General features: G+C 40.6%; 1 protein-coding gene across 1 annotated transcript in view; it reads left to right on the forward strand.

The window, feature by feature from the left end:
• The first annotated feature begins 3,231 nt into the window (after positions 1-3,231).
• UBE2Q2 (ubiquitin conjugating enzyme E2 Q2) overlaps positions 3,232-20,365 on the forward strand; it is a 65,488-nt gene continuing 48,354 nt past the window's right edge. Inside the window, exons 1-2 of the mRNA XM_055556795.1 lie at positions 3,232-3,667; positions 15,957-16,058. Coding sequence (XP_055412770.1) covers positions 3,479-3,667; positions 15,957-16,058 — 291 coding nt within the window. The 5' untranslated portion in view covers positions 3,232-3,478. The remainder of the gene's footprint in view (positions 3,668-15,956; positions 16,059-20,365) is intronic.

A 20,365-nucleotide genomic window follows, 5' to 3' on the forward strand; every position in this document is an offset into this window, starting at 1 on the left:
TGGAAAAAAACCACTGTATCCTGGAGCAAATAACAAAAAACTGACTTAAAATGGCCTGGACAATAAGGAAATATATTACTTCACACAATAAGAGGTCCAGAATCAGGGCAGGCACTAGGATTGGTTGATTAAAGCTTCTTCTGTGACATCTTATGACTTCTCTTCTGTGTTGTTGACCAGAAATGTGTCACAAGCCAGCCCCTTAACCAATTACAGGAAAATGGATAGGATCCCTCATTGGATTTCCAGTCATTTGGGATGGAATGCATATTGTGGAGTCAACTTAATTAGGGTTTCCCTGGTGGCTCAGTGGTAAACAATCTGCCTGTCAATGCAAGAGACGTGGGTTCGATCCCTGGGTCAAGAAGATCCCCTGGAGGAGGAAATGGCAATCCATTCCAGTATTATTGCCTGCAAAATCCCATGGACAAAGGAGCCTGGTAGGTTACAGTCCATGGGGATGTGTGTATGTGTATTTTTGAGATATAAAAGTGTTTACAATTTATAAAGCTTTCTATTTTCTCATAGCAATTTAGAGATAAAATAAAGCTTAGAGAGATTAAATAACTTATTCAGGGAATTTTATTTCTCAAAGTCATACAAAGTTCTGAACAGTTTGTTCCTCTTTGTCTCAAATCCTTGTCTGTGACTACCATGCTTATTAGGAGTAACAGAGACTGAAGAAAAAAGAAGCAGCAAGCTACATGTGTGCCTAACCCAGCAATAATGCCAGTGCTAGTTATTTCTGGCTCAGAGTTTGGCACTGGAATCCATTCTTCTTTCTCTCAGTCCCAGTTCATAATGGTGCCCCTAGTTCCAGGGCCAGGAATCCCCATAAATAAAACACTTTATATGCAGAGGTATTTTCCTGAGAAGATGGATCATAGCTTTTATTATATTCTTAGAGTGGTCTGTGAACCACTGGAAGGCTAAGAAACAATATAACATGATACACTATTACAGAAGTAAATGAAAATAAAAACTTTAAATATGTTCCCCATTCAGTGGACTTATTACCTCCTTGTGTGTTTCTGTATTTTTAAAACTTTTTATTAAATTCCTTTATTTTGTATTGAAGTATAGCTGATTAATGGGCTTCCCTGGTGGCTCAGAAGGTGAAGAATTCCCATGCAATGTGGGAGACCTGGGTTTGATTCCTGGGTTGGGAAGATCCCCTGGAGGAAAGCATGGCAACCCACTCCAGTATTCTTGCCTGGAGAGTCCCCATGGACAGAGGAGCCTGATAGGCTACAGTCCATGGGGTCACAAAGAGTCAGACATGACTGAAATGACTAAACACACACACATAGCTGATTAATAATGTTGTGATAATTGTAAGCGGACAGCAAAGGGACTCAGGCATCATAACACATGTATCCATTCTTCCCCAGACTCCATCCCGTCCAGGCTTCCACATAACATTGAGCAGAGTTCCCTGGGCCACACAGCAGATCCATGTTGGTTTTAAATATAGCAGTGTATACCTGTCCATCCCAAACTCCCTAATCCTTCCCCTGGGGAACCATAAGTTTGTTCTCTGTGTGTCTGTTCCTGTTCTGTAAATAAGTTTGTATCATATCTTTTTATGTTGTCCTGTATTTTGTTATCTAAAGGACAAGTAGATCAGGGACCACTTGTAGATCATGGAGGAGAAGACATTTAGGCACCGGAGAAGGCTTAGGTACCTCTAGTTAAGACCAGTGCAAACAAGAGGGAGAGGACATGTGTATATGGTTGATTCATGTTGATATAGGGCAGAAACCAACACAATATTGTAAAACAACTATTCTCCAATTAAAAATAATTTTTTTTTAAAGTGCAAAAGGAAATGCAGAGCAACTTGCTGGAAAATTATTAAGACTTTCAAAATGTCTATAGCAGGGCATTAAACCTAACACAAGGCCCTTCTAACTAGGAGACTTATGCAACTGCAGGTTGCATGCTCATGAAACTGGTGCTGCTTCTAGTGCATATCACTAAACACACTACATACACTATTAATTAATTACCTGCCCAATTATGTTATATTCCTTTGGACTACCATGCAGCCCTCCATCCATTTCGGGAGCAGTGAGAATATGCCAGGGATTGTGTTAAGTGCTGAGGATTCCAGATAGGAGCATTCATTCAGTAACACTGAGTGTCTATTATATAAAAGGCCTCATTCTAGGTCCTGGGACTAGACTATGGCTCTGGATAAGACATTCACGTTGGGGAAAACAACGAATAAACAGGAAAAATATCAGATAGTGAAAAGTGTCTAGCAAAAAATTAACATAGGATGGTATGATACAGGGTGACTAGAAGGCTATTTTAGATTAGGTGTTCAGGAAGGCCCTGAGCTAAGACTTCACTGAAAATAGGCCAGCCCTGCCTCCATGGGAGGTGGAGAGAGTTATCTTAAGCTCGAGACAGGAAAGAGGGAGAGAAAAATGAATGCCAGAGTGAACAGAGGTAGTGGGTACGGAAAGGATGAAATTGCGAGAGGTGGGAGGGAGCAGCTGGCAGGGACCAAATTACCATCATCGGTAAAAGGATTGTTTGAGAGCAAAGGAGTGGGCAGAGTCCGGAGAGAAGGTCCTGGCAGGAACTCAGGCTAGATAGAGAAGTGATGGCTAGGTGACTAGGATGAGAGTAGTGGAGATGAAGCTAAGTGGGTCGATTTGGGTCCAGAGTGCTATCTGCAGCCTTCTATCTGGGAGGGCCCCGGGCTGGGTCAGGTGAGTGGGTGGCCCGCTCAGAGCCTCGCAGAGCCCCGCCCCTAGGGACCGGCGCGTGGCCGCTGCCCCGCCGACGTGGCCGGCGCAATAGGCCGGGCACGTGTCTGATCCCAGGCTGGGGGACAGGGGCGCGCGGGGGTCTCCGGGTCCTTCTGGTGATTAGGGGCCGGGGCACCAGCTGGCCTAACCCTGGCGTCCGTGGGCGCGAGCAGAGGAGATGGGCCGAGGGGAAGGGAGCTGGGTCACAGGGAGGAGGGGGCGGCCAGGCGGGCGCGCGCCTCAGCCGCGCGCACGCGCCGAAACGGGGGCGTGCAGGAGTGCCGGAGAGGGGAGGGGAGGGGAGGCGAGGGGAGGCGAGGGGAGGCGAGGGGAGGCGAGGGGAGGGGAGGCGAGGGGAGGCGAGGGGAGGGAGGGGAGGGGAGGGGAGGGGTGGGGAGGGGGCGGGGTGGGGGCAGCCCTTTCCCAGGCGGTAGCGGGGGTGGTGTCGCTGTTGCCCTTTTAAGCCACGGGGCCGCCGCCTCCTGCCGGTGGAGTCAGTTACAAAGGGAGCAGCCGCCCAGGCCGCCGCACCGCCGCTCGTTGAGGCCTCGGTGTCTCTCGCCATTTTCCAGCCCCGATCCGACGCGGGCCGCGGCGGCGAGGAGAGGCGGAGCCGCGAGAGCGCGGCCCGGGCCGGCCCCGCGGGGCGGTCGCGGCCGTGACGGCGGCTCCGGGCCCGGCTCCCCTTCCGCACCCCTCCCGCCGGAGATGAGGGGAAGATGTCCGTATCAGGGCTCAAGGCCGAGCTGAAGTTCCTGGCGTCCATCTTCGACAAGAACCACGAGCGATTCCGCATCGTCAGCTGGAAGCTGGACGAACTGCATTGCCAGTTCCTGGTGCCGCCACCGGCGCCGCCGGGCAGCCCGCACTCCCCGCCGCCGCCGCTCACACTCCACTGCAACATCACGGTGAGGCGCCCGGCCGCTGCCCCTCAGGGCCGGGCCGGGGAGGAAAGGGGCGCCCCGAGTGCTCGGACAAAGGGGAGGCTGCCCCGGAGAGGCCCCTCGGACCCTGGGCGGGGCGGGGCGGGTCCGCCCCTTTTCCCGGTGAGGGGCCCGGCTGGGGCCCCGCCGGGACTGCGCGCGGCTGGGGTGGGAGGAGGCGGACGGCGCGTTTCTCCGGCTTTCCTGGCGGGGCTGGGTTTGGGGCTGCTGGCCCCTCGCGGACCCGGTCGCCGCACCTCGAGGCGGCCGAGTCCTCCTCGGGTCGTCATGGCCGCCCACAGCCAGGGGCCTGCCCCCGGGGGCCGCGGCCCGCGGGTCGGCTGTTGTTTTGAGCCCCGGCGGGGCAGGCGAAAGGCCCTCAAGTTTGAACGCGTCCTTCTCCAGTCAGGTTTCCCTGGTTCCGTCTGTCCCCCCAATTATTTTTTAAGTTTGGCTTTAAGGAGAAACTAACATTGAAAACTGACGCGTTTGTCGGGGGAAAAGTTTAGAATGCAGCCTCTGGCGCTGTTTGAATGATCCCCTTCCCGCTGGCCTGGCTCCGCGCTAAAGCGTTCCGAAGGCGCGTTGGACCTTGGATGCGGCAGGTGTTCTGGGGGGATGTTTGTGTAGCCCCTCCTGTGGTAAATCGGGAGCAGGGGAAAGGAGATCCGTGCCCAAATCTACTGCCCAGGAAGATCGTTTTTATGTCTCAAAGTCGGAAAGATCCTTTAAAGCTCTCTCATTTGCTTCGTCGGAAAGCTCGTGATAAACCCGTAAAAAAAAAAAAAGTTAAATAAGTTTCCTCATAAAAGTGTATGATGAGGATGTTCATTGTGAAATTGACCTACGGTATCGGTTCCAAACTGCGGGATGTGCCGCTTATTATAACCGGAGTCAAGGTGGTGGTTTCATGTTCCTCTGTGAATACGGTTAAAGCTGACTCTAGCGTCGTTAAACTCCCTTTGGTTAAGTTAGTAGGTAGTTAAGTCCTACAGCGTACCTGGTCCTCCGGAGTCAGCAAAGGCCTTGAGGTTATGATAATATTAAAATAGTTTTCAGAATACCGGGGAGCAGGTGTATATTAAAAAAAAAAAAAGTACAATAAAGAGCTGTACTGAGGTGTTCTCTTCTAGGCGCTGGTTTCGCAAAAATGGGTAGAGCAGTCCCTGCTTTCAGAGCTCAGGCTTCTTGAGGGAAGAGTTTTACTTTACACAACAAAGTGATCAAGTTCTATGGTATGCTCGCGAAAGCCAAAGAGAGCAATTAGCTTTGACTTTGGTTGGGGGCAGGGGGCGCTTCAGAAAGGGCCTTGAGGAGAGGCTGATTTGTGGAGTTGGGTTTTCACAGGTGAGTCGAATTTTGGAAGGGAGCCAAAGGGCATTTCAGGCAGAGGAAACTCCATCCGGAAAAAGACACCACAGCTTTGAAAATGTGGTTGGTTTAGGAATAGAGACGTTATAATGAGACTTGAGAAGCCCAGGATATAGGCGGGTGAAGGAGAACATTTTTCAAGAATGGAAAACAGGAAGTAGTAGTGAGCACAAAGTAGGTGATAATAAAGAGACTGGCTGATCTGAATGATGATTATTCTGGCACAAGTTGAAGTATGGCCCGGAAAAAGTAGGGCTGGTTTAAATGACAAACTGAACTTGTAGGCTCCTGGGGAGGCGCAAGCTCAGGTAAATGGGAAGAGGACTAGGAGTAGTTCTCTGTAGTGGGTGGCATTAGGAAACGTGTGTGTGGTTTTGGTTATTCTAGTGGGGGTGGGATGGTGGTGTTGCTGTGCTGAGCTGGCATTTAAGTGGCAGGGGTACAGGGATGCCAAGTGTAATATTCAGGCAGTCTGCCAGACAGAATTATCCCACTTCAAGTGCCAGCAGTGCCCTATTGAGAACCATATTGGAGGCTGATGGAGTCAGCTGCACACAAAGATACTGAATGATGACATGGATTAGGGAGTGGAGCACAAAGTGAGAGATGCCGGGCAAAAGGAGGACTTGGTGGGGACTAGGATAATGGTACCATTAATACAAACTACTCAGACTGAGGTGTCAGTGAATTATGACACATTATCAGAAGATAATTATCATTGTAGGTGCTGTGTTAATAACATCGTTATGGAGAAACATCAAACATATTCAAGAAGTTCAGTAGCATGGAGAACTTCCGTGTATCCAGCCTCAACAGTGATAAACTTTTAGCCAATCTTATTTCATCTCTGCCCCACCTTGGATTATTTTGAAGCAGATTCCAGACATAGCACTTCATCTGTAAATATTTCTGTGTGTATCTCTAAAAGATAAAGACTGTTTAGGCATGGCTTAGTGTTTAGATAAAATCAATACAGTTTGCTCTTGTCGATACCATTTTCTTAGAGGGGAAGGAGCAAGGAAAGAGTGGGGTTGGATTTCAAATGCCAGGATTTGTCTACTGTGTTTGATTTGCTATTATCTAAAAAGTTTTAGCTGTTAAAAATAAAAATGTACTGTTTGATCTATTTTTTAAAAAATCTTTTCCTCTTATTCCCAAATATTCATTGAGTTCTTGCCAGGCCCTGTCTTCTCCATGCTTACCAAGAAGCATCCTTAGGCACTTTCTATAATGTTTGAGTGAATGGTACCTCATTAGTTGTTTCTTACACACATGCATGTCAATTTGAGTAATCCTCTAAAGATATGGTGCCCCCTTTTTCTTTCAGGCTTCTGCATCAGCAGTTTTCCCTGTGTGGAATGTGCCCCTTTCCCCAAGTCATTCTGTCTTGACATGTCTGACCATCCCCAAGGCTCTCTAGTCATAAAGTGTATCTGTTTCCCTTCCTGCCTCCTATAGTCCTTAACTGCTGCTTTGGTTATGTTTTCTTACATTCTGTTATAATACAGTGGTGGGTTTTTTGGAAAGTGTTTTTCATGGTGGCAGGGGAGACTATTCAGTGGTTTTGCTTTTCATCCTCCACTCAGTAAATGCTCAGTAAATATTTGTGTTGTTGGCCACCATTTTAACTACATTCTCTTTGAACAAAAATCTTAATTACTTAATCTTAATAAGTTAACTGTCAAGAACTGGTCAAAAGGGCAGAGAAAACATCAAGAAAGTGTCATGGGTCGTGCATAAATATTTGAAAGGCCACTTAGGGCTTGATAGGAAATCTTCAATTTGACTTCACATGAAAGTGGTTTAAGAAGTAAAAAAAACAGGCGAAAGTGTAGATGTTTTTTACTCTTTAGGCCAAGGGAGTGGAACTAAATTTCTTTTCTGTTTCATAAATTTGTCCTAATCTTAGATACAAAGGGGAAAGAGGGCTAAATTCAACTTCAAGGAGTCATTTTTTTACTTGTTTTCTGTAAACTCATGATAAAAAAGTTTGTCGTGCAGACTTAAAAAGTTACTTTTTTCCATTTTCAGTAAATAGATTTAATTGCCAGAGCTAACATCCAGTTGTTATGATCACACCTAAAAGCAAAGCAGCTCATTTTAATAACCTGTGCAGCCTTATTCAGAGCCAGTATAGGACTTTGTTTTAGTTCTTTTGAAATATTTAGCATAACAACTCCATTACTCCTTTTATGGACTTCTTGGCATCTGGGAACTCTTGGTAGAGAATCACTGTTTTAAAGTGAGAAATCCGTGACCCCCACCCCCCGGAAGTAAATTAGCTGGTAAACAAATAAAATCTCATAGTACTTTATTATTTGTATAGCATAAATCATTACTCTTTCTGTATGAGTGGCTTTGCCAGGCTATTTGTGGTGGAACATTTTTTTGTTTAACTAATTAAATTTCTATTCATCATTGCCAAAAAGGGTACTCTTTTCCCCACCCCAACAACAAGATACTAAATTAAAAATGTTAGAGCTCTGAGTTTAGGAGATGGGAAAAAAATTTTTAGTCTTAGTCTTTGGGACCTCAAGCAAACTACTACTTTTACTGTATTTTTCTATGAAATAGATAATACTTTTTGACCCACATGAGAACGTATTTAGGAGAATTCTCTAACAGTGATAATAACCTCTATAAATATAAAAGTGATGATGTCATTAGTGGCTGAATAACATTGGTTTGAAAATACTTTTTAATAGCTTTTCATGGGAAATGAACCAGTGCTGTTAATTTAATTTTTGATGTTTCTTGTCTTTACACTGATAAAAAAAAAAAAAGTAGCCCTGACAATGTTATACAAGGGAAGTAACAAAACTTGACTGAAAAGCCCAAGACCTTTTCTTTGGTCTGTACTCCTGGGACAGATTGCTTTTCCAGTTTGAACTCCTGGAGAATCTTTTGAAAGTATCAGAACTGTCATGTTAAGTGCTTAAATGATACTTTCACTCCAGAGGAATCATTGTTTCCATTCATTTGACCAGTTTATACTATAGAGTCAAATTCCTAGTTCCTATCTAGTCTCCCTCATCCCCATTTTTATGACCTTCCTTGAAAGGAACAGATATATGAAGGGGAGATTTAGGTTTCCATTTTGTGAATGGGGTATCCTTTAGTAATTTGATTTTTTTTTTCCTTTGTTAAACTTCCTTAGGCCTGGAAAAGGATAGTGTTAGATAAATGTCAGCTAGTTGAGGGGCTGGGAATTGAATTTAAATAGTCCCTGCCAAATAAAGCATTATTGGAGAATCAGAGTGGTAAAGCAGAGGTCCCTTTTTCCAAGGTCATTGTAATAGTGTTCTGTGTTCTCTTCTAAAAGATTATTTTGAAAGACAAAGCAGACTTGGAACCAAGGAAACCAGTGGTTTCTGCAGATTCAATGGTTTGAATCTTTTTCAGCACTTTTGATTTCTCTGCTTCAATTCATTTAGAATGAAGTTTTAATTAGCTGTAATTTGCTCCTCAAACAGTTAACATTTTTCAGATCACATAAGTGTGTATGCAGTATTCTTTTACTAAATATTAGTGTATTTACTCTGCTTCTGTGGGTTTCAGTCATGTTAGATACTTGGTTGTACATTGTTTACTTGTAAAATGATTATCAGGGAGCAATCTCTTTTTTTCTTTTTGGGAGGAGGGGATAGCTTTTTTAATGTTGTCAGGTCATTTAGGATTTTATATAGTACCATATGGTAATTCTGTAAGTTTATTTCATTCTCCATCCCACATTTATTGAATGGCAAAATGTGAAAATAATGTGTTCTATAACTGTTCTCCAGAAGTGTTACAGTTGTTAGACCTCTAAACCTTCAACAAGAAGTATGTGCGTCAATTTTCAAAAAGTTAAGACACAGCCGTCTCCAAGGATTTCATATCATTTGGAAAAATACCAGAAACTGAGCATTCTGGCAGGCAGTTTTGCTGGCAGGTGCTTGATATAGAGCTGCACATTGGTCTTGTAGTGGATTTATGTGGAAAATAGATAAAGTTATTTCTGAACAAGGCAAGCTCCTTAAACAATGAGAAGCAAAGAGGCCGGTTTGATTGACCTTGAGTTATGTTGTCTTAGATTAGGACAACACAACATTGTATGGTGGCAGTGAGCTTCTTTGTAATTTGTCCAATTATGGTAACTTTTAGGGTGGTGGTCACAGACAACTTCGTCCTTCAAGCCTTAAAATTACTATAAAAACAATAGTATTAGTAAAATTGAGGAAAAACAGGGCCCCTGAATAATTAGATGCTTAGATAATTGTCTAAAATTTTCATAACTGTAGTGACAAAGAGCTATGTTAGAAGCATTTAAACATTTAATGTGGGGAAAGTTGCTTGAACTTATATTGGGATTTTTCAGCACCATCCATTGTTTAAAAATTGTATAAAATGGGTCATTTTAAAGAGAAATAGTAAGGAAACTATCTTTTCAAGATAGAAAGCTTAGTTATTAATCTTGTAAAAATTTAAAAGCTTGAAGTATAAGAGGATGAAAGCATGAATGCTTAGGTTTCTAAGTTTCGGTAATAATTTTAGATGCCTTTCAAAGTATGTGGATTGTCTTTTAAACATTACACTGAACAAGCCTTGACCATGATGTAGAATTTGTGCTGAAGGTTCAGTTTCCAGAGGTGATGGTAGTGGATATTTTATAATGTGGAAGACAAGACATTTTTATTTAATTAAGAAGTCTAGAAACCAGGTAAGCAAAACTAGAAAAAAAACCGCCCGTAATTCTACCATTCAGAACACACCACTATCCAAACTTTGATGTATGTATTGTCAACTGGTCATATTTTTTCTGTTATATTTATGTAGATTCCCTCTCTCTTAAAAAAATCAGATTATTTTATAATCTGATTTTATTTTTTACTCAATAATATTGTAGACCTTTGTAGTAACCATTACTCTACAATGTCTTCAATTATTGTGTGCTGTCTTATTATATGACTTTAGCATTGAGTCAGTCATGTCCCTATTATCAGTGGTTTCTGGTTTTTTTTCTGTTTTAAATAATGCCTTAAACATTACTGCTGCTGCTGCTGCTAAGTCACTTCAGTCGTGTCCGACTCTGTGCGACCCCATAGACGGCAGCCCACCAGGCTCCCCTGTCCTTGGGATTCTCCAGGCAAGAACACTGGAGTGGGTTGCCATTTCCTTCTCCAATGCATGAAAGTGAAGAGTGAACGTGAAGTTGCTCAGTCATGTCCAACTCGCAGGGACCCCATGGACTGCAGCCTATCAGGTTCCTCCGTCCAAACATTACTAGATCAAGCTAAATCCTAATGTATTAGGTAATATCCTTTGAAAATTTCCTAGTAGTGATAACTTTCCTTTCTTATTGAAGAATTGGTTTTTGGAGATGTTGTAACACATTATATTGTGTAGGAACCTTTTTTTTCCCTTTTATGTAGCAGCTTTTATTTATCAGATTGGCAATAATGTTAACAAGTGTCAAGTGAAATGGGCATTCTCATAGTCAAGGCAAAAGTGTAACTATCTGTGACCCTCTAGAAAACAGTTTGGTTTCTTTTGCTGCTGCTGCTACTGCTAAGTTGCTTCAGTCCTGTCTGACTCAGTGCGACCCCATAGACGGCAGCCCACCAGGATCCCCGGTCTCTGGGATTCTCCAGGCAAGAACACTGGAGTGAGTTGCCATTTCCTTCTCCAATGCAGGAAAGTGAAAAGTGAAAGTGAAGTTGCTCAGTTGTGTCCAACTCTTCGAGACCCCCATGGACTGCCGCCTACGAGGCTCCTCCGTCCATGGGAGTTTCCAGACAAGAGTACTGGAGTGGGGTGCCATTGCCTTCTCCGTTGGTTTCTTTTAACCCTCTCCATTTAGCAAGATAAATGCTGACTGCCCCTGTTGGCCAGCATTGACCTTGTGATGCTAGATCTCTGAGAAAGAGAGCTCTAGTCCCAGAGAAGACCCAGATTTGCCTAGTTTAGCGCATCTGACAGCTAATCAGGAATAGGATAGGCTGGTAGAGACCAGTGATCAGGTTTTGGGTCAAGAGAGGAAGGTAGGAAGATGAAAAGGAGATAGGAAAAGTATCCTCAGTGGAACCACATTAATACAGAATGGTAAGGCAATGCAAAAGAATGCTCAAACTACCACACAATTGCACTCATCTCACACGCTAGTACAGTAATGCTCAAAATTCTCCAAGCCAGGCTTCAGCAATATGTGAACCGTGAACTTCCTGATGTTCAAGCTGGTTTTAGAAAAGGCAGAGGAACCAAAGATCAAATTGCCAACATCCGCTGGATCATAGAAAAAGCAAGAGAGTTCCAGAAAAACATCTCTTTCTGCTTTATTGACTATGCCAAAGCCTTTGACTGTGTGGATCACAATAAACTGTGGAAAATTCTGAAAGAGATGGGAATACCAGACCACCTGATCTGCCTCTTGAGAAATTTGTATGCAGATCAGGAAGCAACAGTTAGAACTGGACATGGAACAACAGACTGGTTCCAAATAGGAAAAGGAATACGTCAAGGCTGTATATTGTCACCCTGTTTATTTAACTTATATGCAGAGTACATCATGAGAAACACTGGACTGGAAGAAACACAAGCTGGAATCAAGATTGCCGGGAGAAATATCAATAACCTCAGATATGCAGATGACACCACCCTTATGGCAGAAAGTGAAGAGGAACTCAAAAGCCTCTTGATGAAAGTGAAAGTGGAGAGTGAAAAAGTTGGCTTAAAGCTCAACATTCAGAAAACGAAGATCATGGCATCCAGTCCCACCACTTCATGAGAAGTAGATGGGGAAACAGTGGAAACAGTGTCAGACTTTATTTTTCTGGGCTCCAAAATCACTACAGATGGTGACTGCAGCCATGAAATTAAAAGACGCTTACTCCTTGGAAGGAAAGTTATGACCAACCTAGATAGCATATTCAAAAGCAGAGACATTACTTTGCCAACAAAGGTCCGTCTAGTCAAGTCTATGGTTTTTCCTGTGGTCAGGTATGGATGTGAGAGTTGGACTGTGAAGAAAGCTGAGCACCGAAGAATTGATGCTTTTGAACTGTGGTGTTGGAGAAGACTCTTGAGAGTCCCTTGGACTGCAAGGAGATCCAACCAGTCCATTCTGAAGGAGATCAGCCCTGGGATTTCTTTGGAAGGAATGATGCTAAAGCTGAAACTCCAGTACTTTGGCCACCTCATGCGAAGAGTTGATTCATTGGAAAGGACCCTGATGCTGGGAGGGATTGGGGTCAGGAGGAGAAGGGGACGACAGAGGATGAGATGGCTGGATGGCATCACTGACTCGATGGACGTGAGTCTGAGTGGACTCCGGGAGTTGGTGATGGATAGGGAGGCCTGGTGTGCTGTGATTCATGGGGTCGCAAAGAGTCAGACACGACTGAGTGACTGATCTGATCTGATCTGATCTGAAAAGAATGTTTCTTCCAAGGAAGAAATTCTGAAAGTGAAGGGGGAAAAGGTTGGCAGATGGGGACAAGCAGCAGTTTTAATGAGAATAGTGGCACAATTTTACATTTTTGGGGGGTTAAACTCTTTGATATCTGGTCTGTCATTTGCCTCTGCATTCAGTCTATGGTGGTATGTTGTTGTGGTTGAAATAATAATAAGAAAATCCAGCCTCACACAGGTACTTGATTGGAAAAAGAAATATTTTAATAGCCATTTTAGATAGCTGTAGACATTCTTTTTGGATACTGTACCCAAACTTGGTTTTTCTTGGATTTTGACTGGATCTTTCACCCTTGCATGATATGACATCATGCGTTGTTATTTGGAAAATATTAGTTTGCTGGAATCTTATAAATGTTAATATATTTCATTACATAACATGACATTATATCCATTAATATCATCATCACCCTCGTCAAAATACTCTTGGGAAGCTGTCAGGCTCACATGGTGGAAACAGGCTTTGCAAACTTCTAATTTTTGCTTAAAAGCTTTAATTTTATTATTGGCAATAAATACTGCCTTGGATTTTCCTTGAAATGACAGGTTCTCTTCATTCTTTTTTTGAGAAAACACCTATCAGAAACCCACGTTGGAATAACCATTGTTTGTCAGTCATTCTTTCAAGTGAAAATGGTGTCCTGTCAAAGTGGTTAGTTCAGCTCAGAACTCAAACACACACGTGCTCTCATGTATTCTGTAGGAATGCTCATGTGTGCCCATTTCATCACTTGCAATATTAAAAAGACATAAGGATTGAAATTTAGTAAAATAACTGCCTCATCACAGACATTCGTAAGTGAAATGCCTTTTTCTTCTTTGAAACACCTTTCATGCATAGTGGTGAATAATACCATGACTTCAAGTATAGTTTGGTGTCACTGCCTTTATCTGTGCTAAGGTACCCACCATTGTATTGGCACCATTGGTAAGAATGTTAAGTGTGCAAAAGGCAATTAACATCTTAGTATTCCTGTAGAAATAGTTTGGACCTTGGAGTCCAAGGGCCCCACTTAGAGAACTGTTAACATAGTTGCTTAGACCTACTATATATCCTGTCTTTTGTCTAGGATTAGAAAAATATGGCATAGGTAGTAACTGATCTCAGTATTTCTTTTATTTTTGTAATTTTCATATTATGGTTTTGAGGGGTTTTAGCCCAGAGCACCAATTGATATATTTTCTTTTGCTCATGCAGAACTTTAATCAATGCAATGAAGCTCAAAATGTAGTTTTTTTTTCTTCTTCTTTTAAGACTAAAGAAAATACAAATATAAAACAAAATGGTTTAGATAGTGTATTCTCCAGATTAGGCTGAAGACTTTGAAGAAAATGTAATATTCAGTTAAGTAATTCTCGCTAAAAAGGGATTAATTTTGAAGACCATCTACGTTTTAGCCTTAAAGAGGTTTGGAACACAGTAAGAGTTTGAGGGATGGAGATACAGAAATAAACCATTGCTGAATGGATATAATGATGTTCTACTTCAAGTTTTTTTCTTTAAAGAACATTTGGTAAAATGCTTTAAAAATATTTAAAAATATTCTGTGGCTCCAACTATATTATAATTGAGATTATAATTCTCAAAGCAGTGCTTCTTTAAAACTAGGTAAAATTGTCATGTTTCTGTGACTAGATCCTAACTGCAGCTAATACTAATAATAACGGCTTTCCCTAATATGTAACAGAAAGCAGTACAAATGAACAGAGTAAATGTTAGTAGATGGAAATGTGTAATGCTTAATTCATTAACTTTAAAAAGTCAACACGTAATTGTGCTTTAAAAAAGTATATAGGTAGTAATAGCATTTCTAGGTAGTATTCAGTTTGTGTGATGTAATAAAATATTGGAATTTTATGGTGTTTGAATTATTTATTGCTCTGCAACTAGTTTAGCAGCTTAAAACAGACATTATCTATCTCTCATTATCTCATTTTGATTATGGGTCAAAAATCTGTGTGTGACTTACCTGGGTTCCTTGGCTCAGGGTCCCTGACCAGGCATTCAAGGTGTTGGCTGAGGCTGTAGTCATCTCAAGGCAGGACAGGACAGTCCTCTCCACCTCCAAGTTCATTCATGCACTTGTTGGTAGGATTCATCTCCTCAAACGCTGTTGGTCTGAGGGCCTCAGATTCTAGTTGGCACTTGGTCAGAGGCCTCTTCAATCCCTTGCTCAGTGGGTTTGGATCTCTCCGTAGGGAACTGTTTTCCACTGGGGGAACAAATGAAAGAGCAAGGGAGGGCAAGCAAGACAGAACTTCCCATCTTTTGGTAACCTAATTTCAGAGGTGACATCTATTACTTTACTGTATTCTGCTTGTTACAAGTGAGTTGTTAGGTCTAGGGGAGGGAATTATACAAGGGGGTAAATACCAGGAGGTTAGGATTATTGGGGCCATTTTAGAGGCAGCTTATTACAGTGTTCAAGAACACGGCTGACCTCGATGAGTGGGAGCCCACAGACAGTAGCTGTACAAGGAGAATGCCTGTCTCAGAGTCCAGCTCCCATGGCAAGTGAGCACTGAAGGTAGCCCTAAGATAGCTGTGTTGCTGTTTGTTCTGCCTTTCTAACACTTGCTGTATTTAAGAAGTAATCTTAATCTCATTTAAGAAATCTGTCCTTTAGAAACTACATTCTTGTTTGCAGTCTGTGAAAGGAAGGGAAATTATTAGGAAAAAGGCGAAAATTAAATGGGATTGCTTTTAGGGGCCAGTTTTCTAATGGAGAAAAAAAATCTCAAAGTAACTTTTATAGTTACACTACTGAGAAGACAAGGCATACAGTGAGTGGATTTAAAAAATTAGTTTTAGCATTTGTAAGGATTTAAAAACATGTGCCTAGGTATGTATTCCTTTACTTTGTTTAAAAAATTGAGTTACATCTCATCTAGATAAAGCCTAGAAATGTAGCTTTATTATACTGAAAGGCAAAAAGTAGTATGGTTTAACTCTGTAGACTACTTCAAGGTTGGAAATTTTTGTTCTTGCTTTTGTTTGTGTTTCTTGAAGGATTTATTATGATTCTAGATTTTAAAGCCCTTAAAAAATGTTAAAACTGGCAAATCCATGCCATGATAGACCTTTCTTTGTAAAGGAAGGAAACCCATCATCCTTGGTACTTGCATAACATTTTTTTCTGCTTTTGATGGAACAACTTTTGCAGTATATTCTCTTCTGTTTGTTTTAAATCAGCCTGCAAGTCCTTTTTTAAGGTTTATAAATCATATAACATGAAGCAGGCAAGATTAAACTATAGAGCTTAATAATTTTTGTTTAAAAAATTAAAAACATGGATTTTTAATGAATTTAAAGACATGGATTTTAATGTGTTACTTTTCTTTCTGTGAAATGTTTTACTTAAATTTGTGATCATCTTGCCATTTAGTGGTGGGGTTTAATTGCATATCCAGGTTAGCCTGTATGTAAATGTGTTTAACATCAGTGTCTCCGTAACAGGAATCTTATCCATCTTCTTCACCAATATGGTTTGTGGACTCTGATGATCCAAATCTGACTTCAGTTCTGGAACGTCTCGAAGACACTAAGAACAACAATTCGGTGAGAAAATAAACAACACTACTTTTTTTTTTCCTTATGAACATAACAGAATTCAAGTGTTAAGAGGTAATATGATACAAAAGCTTGATTAATGACTATTTGATAACCTAGTCTTTAGCTTCTCTAAGATTTTTTTTTTGTCCTTCAAATTCTGTTTAGTACTTGGTTTCTCATTTTTATTCCCTGTAACTATAGTCTTAGTTTAGCTCAGGAATTAGGTTGTCTCTTTCCCATGAATCCTAATCATTAAATTAAGTAAGCATTTTTGATTGGGTCCACTATCCAAGGTAGGAAATAGGAAAAGGGAAAAAGACTGAGATAGATGTGAGGGGGAAATAATGATAGAATGACCCCAATTGATGTTTCTGTCAAGAGTCTATATAACTCTGCAGTAAAAACCAAAGGAATATAAATTAAAAATTATTTTTTAATATATAAAGAAATCAGATTTCTTTGATTATAAAACCATTAAGTGACCCTTGTGAAAGAACTAGTGAAATTAAAAACAATAAAAGCAAAATAGAAGTTACCCTAATTTTTCTCTACCTGATAATAAACATTGTTGACATGATGGCAATTTTAAAAAATCAGTATTTTTCTTTTGCTTGTAAAATACATATACTCTTAAACATACATTTAAATTATTAAAGTTATATCATTTGCATTTTTCCACGATATCACAAAGTTCTTATAGAAGAATATCAGTCATTATTTGCAGGTGACATGATTGTTTACCTTAAATCCAAAGGAGTCAGTTGAAAAAGCAATTTTTAAGATGATTGATTAAAAGTTATGTTATATAAAAATCAAGTTTTCCTAAATATCAGCTATAATCAAAAAATACAGTGGACAGGTATTTTATTGACAGCCACAATTAAAGAAAAATTAGACACCTAGGAATAAGCTTAGATGTGCAAATTTTGTATCAAGAAAACTATAAACATTTGCTGAGTGGAATTAAAGACTTGACAACTGTGTTCCTAGATGTGCAGACTCCCATATTATAAATATGTCAGTTATCTGTAACTTCATGTGAGTTTATAAATTGAATGCAATTCCAGTAAAAATCCCAACAGATTTATTTTTGGAACTTGACAAAATGACTCTAAAGTTTGTTTTGAAGAGTAAATAATAGTAATTATCTGATCAGATACTAAATAAAATATCAAGTACTAGCACTAAGCTGGACAGGTAAAGGCAGTTAGAAATTTAGAAACATAATCATGCAATTGAGAATTTAGAATCAGTTAAATTAAACCAAAATACTCAGTAAATAAAGGATAGATTATTTTATGAATAGTACTGGGAGAACTGACCATTTGAGGAAGTTAAAGACTGACCTCAGATTTTTGTCACAATAAGTTAGAGGTGGTTTAAACATCTATTCTTTTTTTTTTTTTTTTTTAATTTTATTTTATTTTTAAACTTTACATAACTGTATTAGATTTGCCAAATATCAAAATGAATCCGCCACAGGTATACATGTGTTCCCATCTATTCTTAAAATTAAGATCAAAGGAACTTCAGTGTGAGTATTACAAGAGTAATAACAAAGCCATGAAGATTAGAGGAAAAAATTAAAAGCTAGACAGACATGTGTTCACATCTCCAGCAAGGGAGGGGCAACAGGACAGGTAATGAGCAATAGACATAGCCCCCTTACCAGTGCTTCCCTTTAGGAGGTTGCCTCAAAGATCTAAAGTTGTAAGTTTTATAATAGTAGAAATGAGTAGGCTTATTTTTTGATGTCTAAAATATTCCATCAAAAAATGCTCCTAAAGTAAAATGACATAGGATAAAAAATTTGGTCCAATTTTATGAACGAGTATTTACATAAAAGAAAAAAACAAATTCATCCTCTACCCTTTCTTGTGCTCTCTGCCAGTTATTTTATAATCTAGTTTCTTGATCAAATAAGCTATCTTTTCTCACATTTAATTCATTATAATATGGATGCTGCCACCTTTGTTGTACTAAAGTTTTTACCCCTAGTTGCCAAATCCAGGACTACTTTTTTAGTCCTAAAGTTTCTGCAGCATTTTGATACTGTTGACTCTTTCCTTTTGAAACAGTCCTTCATTCAGCAAACACATATGCTTTACTGTCCACCAGTAAAGAGCTGGTTAAAAAAAAATTGCTGTATGGTTTTATGATAGAACATCATGTTGTTAAGAATGCAGCCAGTCTTTCCACAAGAGCACATGCAACGTTCCAAGATGTACTAAAGTGAAAAAACGAGGCAAAGCATATTTTCTATAATCTGGCCCCTTTTGTATGGTGGTTCAGTCACTAAGTCGTGTCTGCCTCTTGTGATCCCATGCGCTGTAGTCCACCAGGCTCCTCTGTCCATGGGATTTCCCAAGCAAGAATACTGGGGTGGGTTGCCATTTACTTCAGGGGATCTTCCAGACCCAGGGATCGAACCCAGGTCTCCTGTGCTACAGGCAGTCTCCTGCATTGGAAGCGGATTCTTTACTGACTGAGCCACCAGGGAAGCACGTATACAGTGCTGTAAAAAATATATAAGTAAATATATATCTATGTGTACACTGGTTTGTACGTACCTTTTTTTACCTGGGGTTTTACAGGGAACTATTAGTAGTAGGACACAGAAAAGTGTTTTTAAAAACGTGCCTGGCTTCTGTGCCAGGCTTTGTGATAAGTGGTCAGTATACAAGACAAGTCCTGTCTCTGTCCTCTGAGGATTTCCATCAAATCACTTTATCCTGTTTCTGTCTCTTACTACCTTGCCTTGGTCTTCTCTGAGCTCTTATTCCTTGGTCCACCTCTTTGTTCTCTTTCTGTGCTTTCTCTGAGTAATCTCTTCTACCCCTAGTACTTAAATTGTGGCCTATATTCCAATGATTCCTAAATTTGTATCTAGATAAAATTTTGTCTCCTGAGTTTGACACCCATTATTTGTCTATATATCACATAGATTCAGGGAATCTCACTCAGGTGTGCCATGGCTGTTCAAAATGATTACATCTAAAATTTAAGTTCATCTGCATCTTAGTACTCCACCACCCCCATCACATTTCCCCTCAAAAATTTCCCTCTGTGATTGTGAATGGGGCAAAATGAAATAATGAAAGTTGTTACCCATGCCTGAATGTGGGAACTATCTTAGAGTTCTTTTTTATACCAGTGTTTCCTGACCCCTGCCTCCTCAACCCCAAACTATCTAGTAAATTTCTAAGGCTTGTTCATCTCCCTTCTAAATATTTCCTAAATTCTTCCCCCCTGGTTTTAGTTTCTTCTTCTGATCCCTTAAACACCTTTTTGGGGGAGCATGGCGTTGAAATTCCCGGGAGGTGTATGGCCCTGCTTCTTACTGCCTGGTGCACCTCTACGACCACGCGGCCATCTCTCCCACAGTGCTTGGGGAGCTCTTCCTATACCAGGGGGTGGAGTGTCCTGGTCTGTCCAGCTCACCCAGCCGCCTCTTTATTATGTACTGAGCACAGAACAGAGCTTATCAGATGGAGAACAAATCCACGGTGGGGCTTTGCTGTTTTTTAAGCTTGAGGATACTTTTGATACTAATTTACTGCTCAGCTTTCCTCATTTTCATTTGCTCCATTGTCCACTTTGGAAAGGCTTGTTCTTTGCTTTGTTTAGCCCATTCTAATTCTGTTTCTGTTTTCCCTTAGTCCTTCATAAATCTGCTTCTTTCTCTTCATCTCTTTTCCTGGTTGGCAACATCTAGGAAACTGTTCTGACCAATTGAAGTAAGTTGCCTTATTTGCTCCCAGTCAGGTCTACTGATAGTGACCATTCTTCTGAAATCATGGTGCTAAACTTATACATTGAAAACAATGTATATTTTTTAAACAATGAAAAATGTATTTGTGCATATAATTTACCTTGCTTACTTAAAGTAAATATGTTCTACAAATCTGAATTTAAAAGTGGAAAGGAGTTATTCTTTGCAGTTTTCCTAGTGAGGCCTTTTTTTTTTTTTGACAAACACTTAAGAGCCTATAGGTGTCAAGTGTTTTTGCAGAAGATTTCATTTAATCTTTACCCTTATGAGAAGGTTTTAATTTCCTTATTTTCCAGATGAGGAGATTCAGACTCAGGGCATTAGGTACTGTATCCAAGGTTGCCTAGGTTCCAAGGCTCTGTCTGCTAGACCACATTTGCCTCTGTACTTTCAAATGAGTGGCTGTGAAATATATAATTTTATAATCCATGTGCAACAACGCTGCTTCTGTTTTCTGTAGCCTTGTTAATGTATTAATGTGCTCTTATAAGTTACTAAGAAAAGAAGTTAACAACTGAAAATTAGGCAGTGTTTGGAGCTT

This window comes from Bubalus kerabau, chromosome 19, assembly GCF_029407905.1.
Source record: "Bubalus kerabau isolate K-KA32 ecotype Philippines breed swamp buffalo chromosome 19, PCC_UOA_SB_1v2, whole genome shotgun sequence".
In the NCBI taxonomy this organism is placed as follows: Eukaryota; Metazoa; Chordata; class Mammalia; order Artiodactyla; family Bovidae; genus Bubalus; species Bubalus kerabau.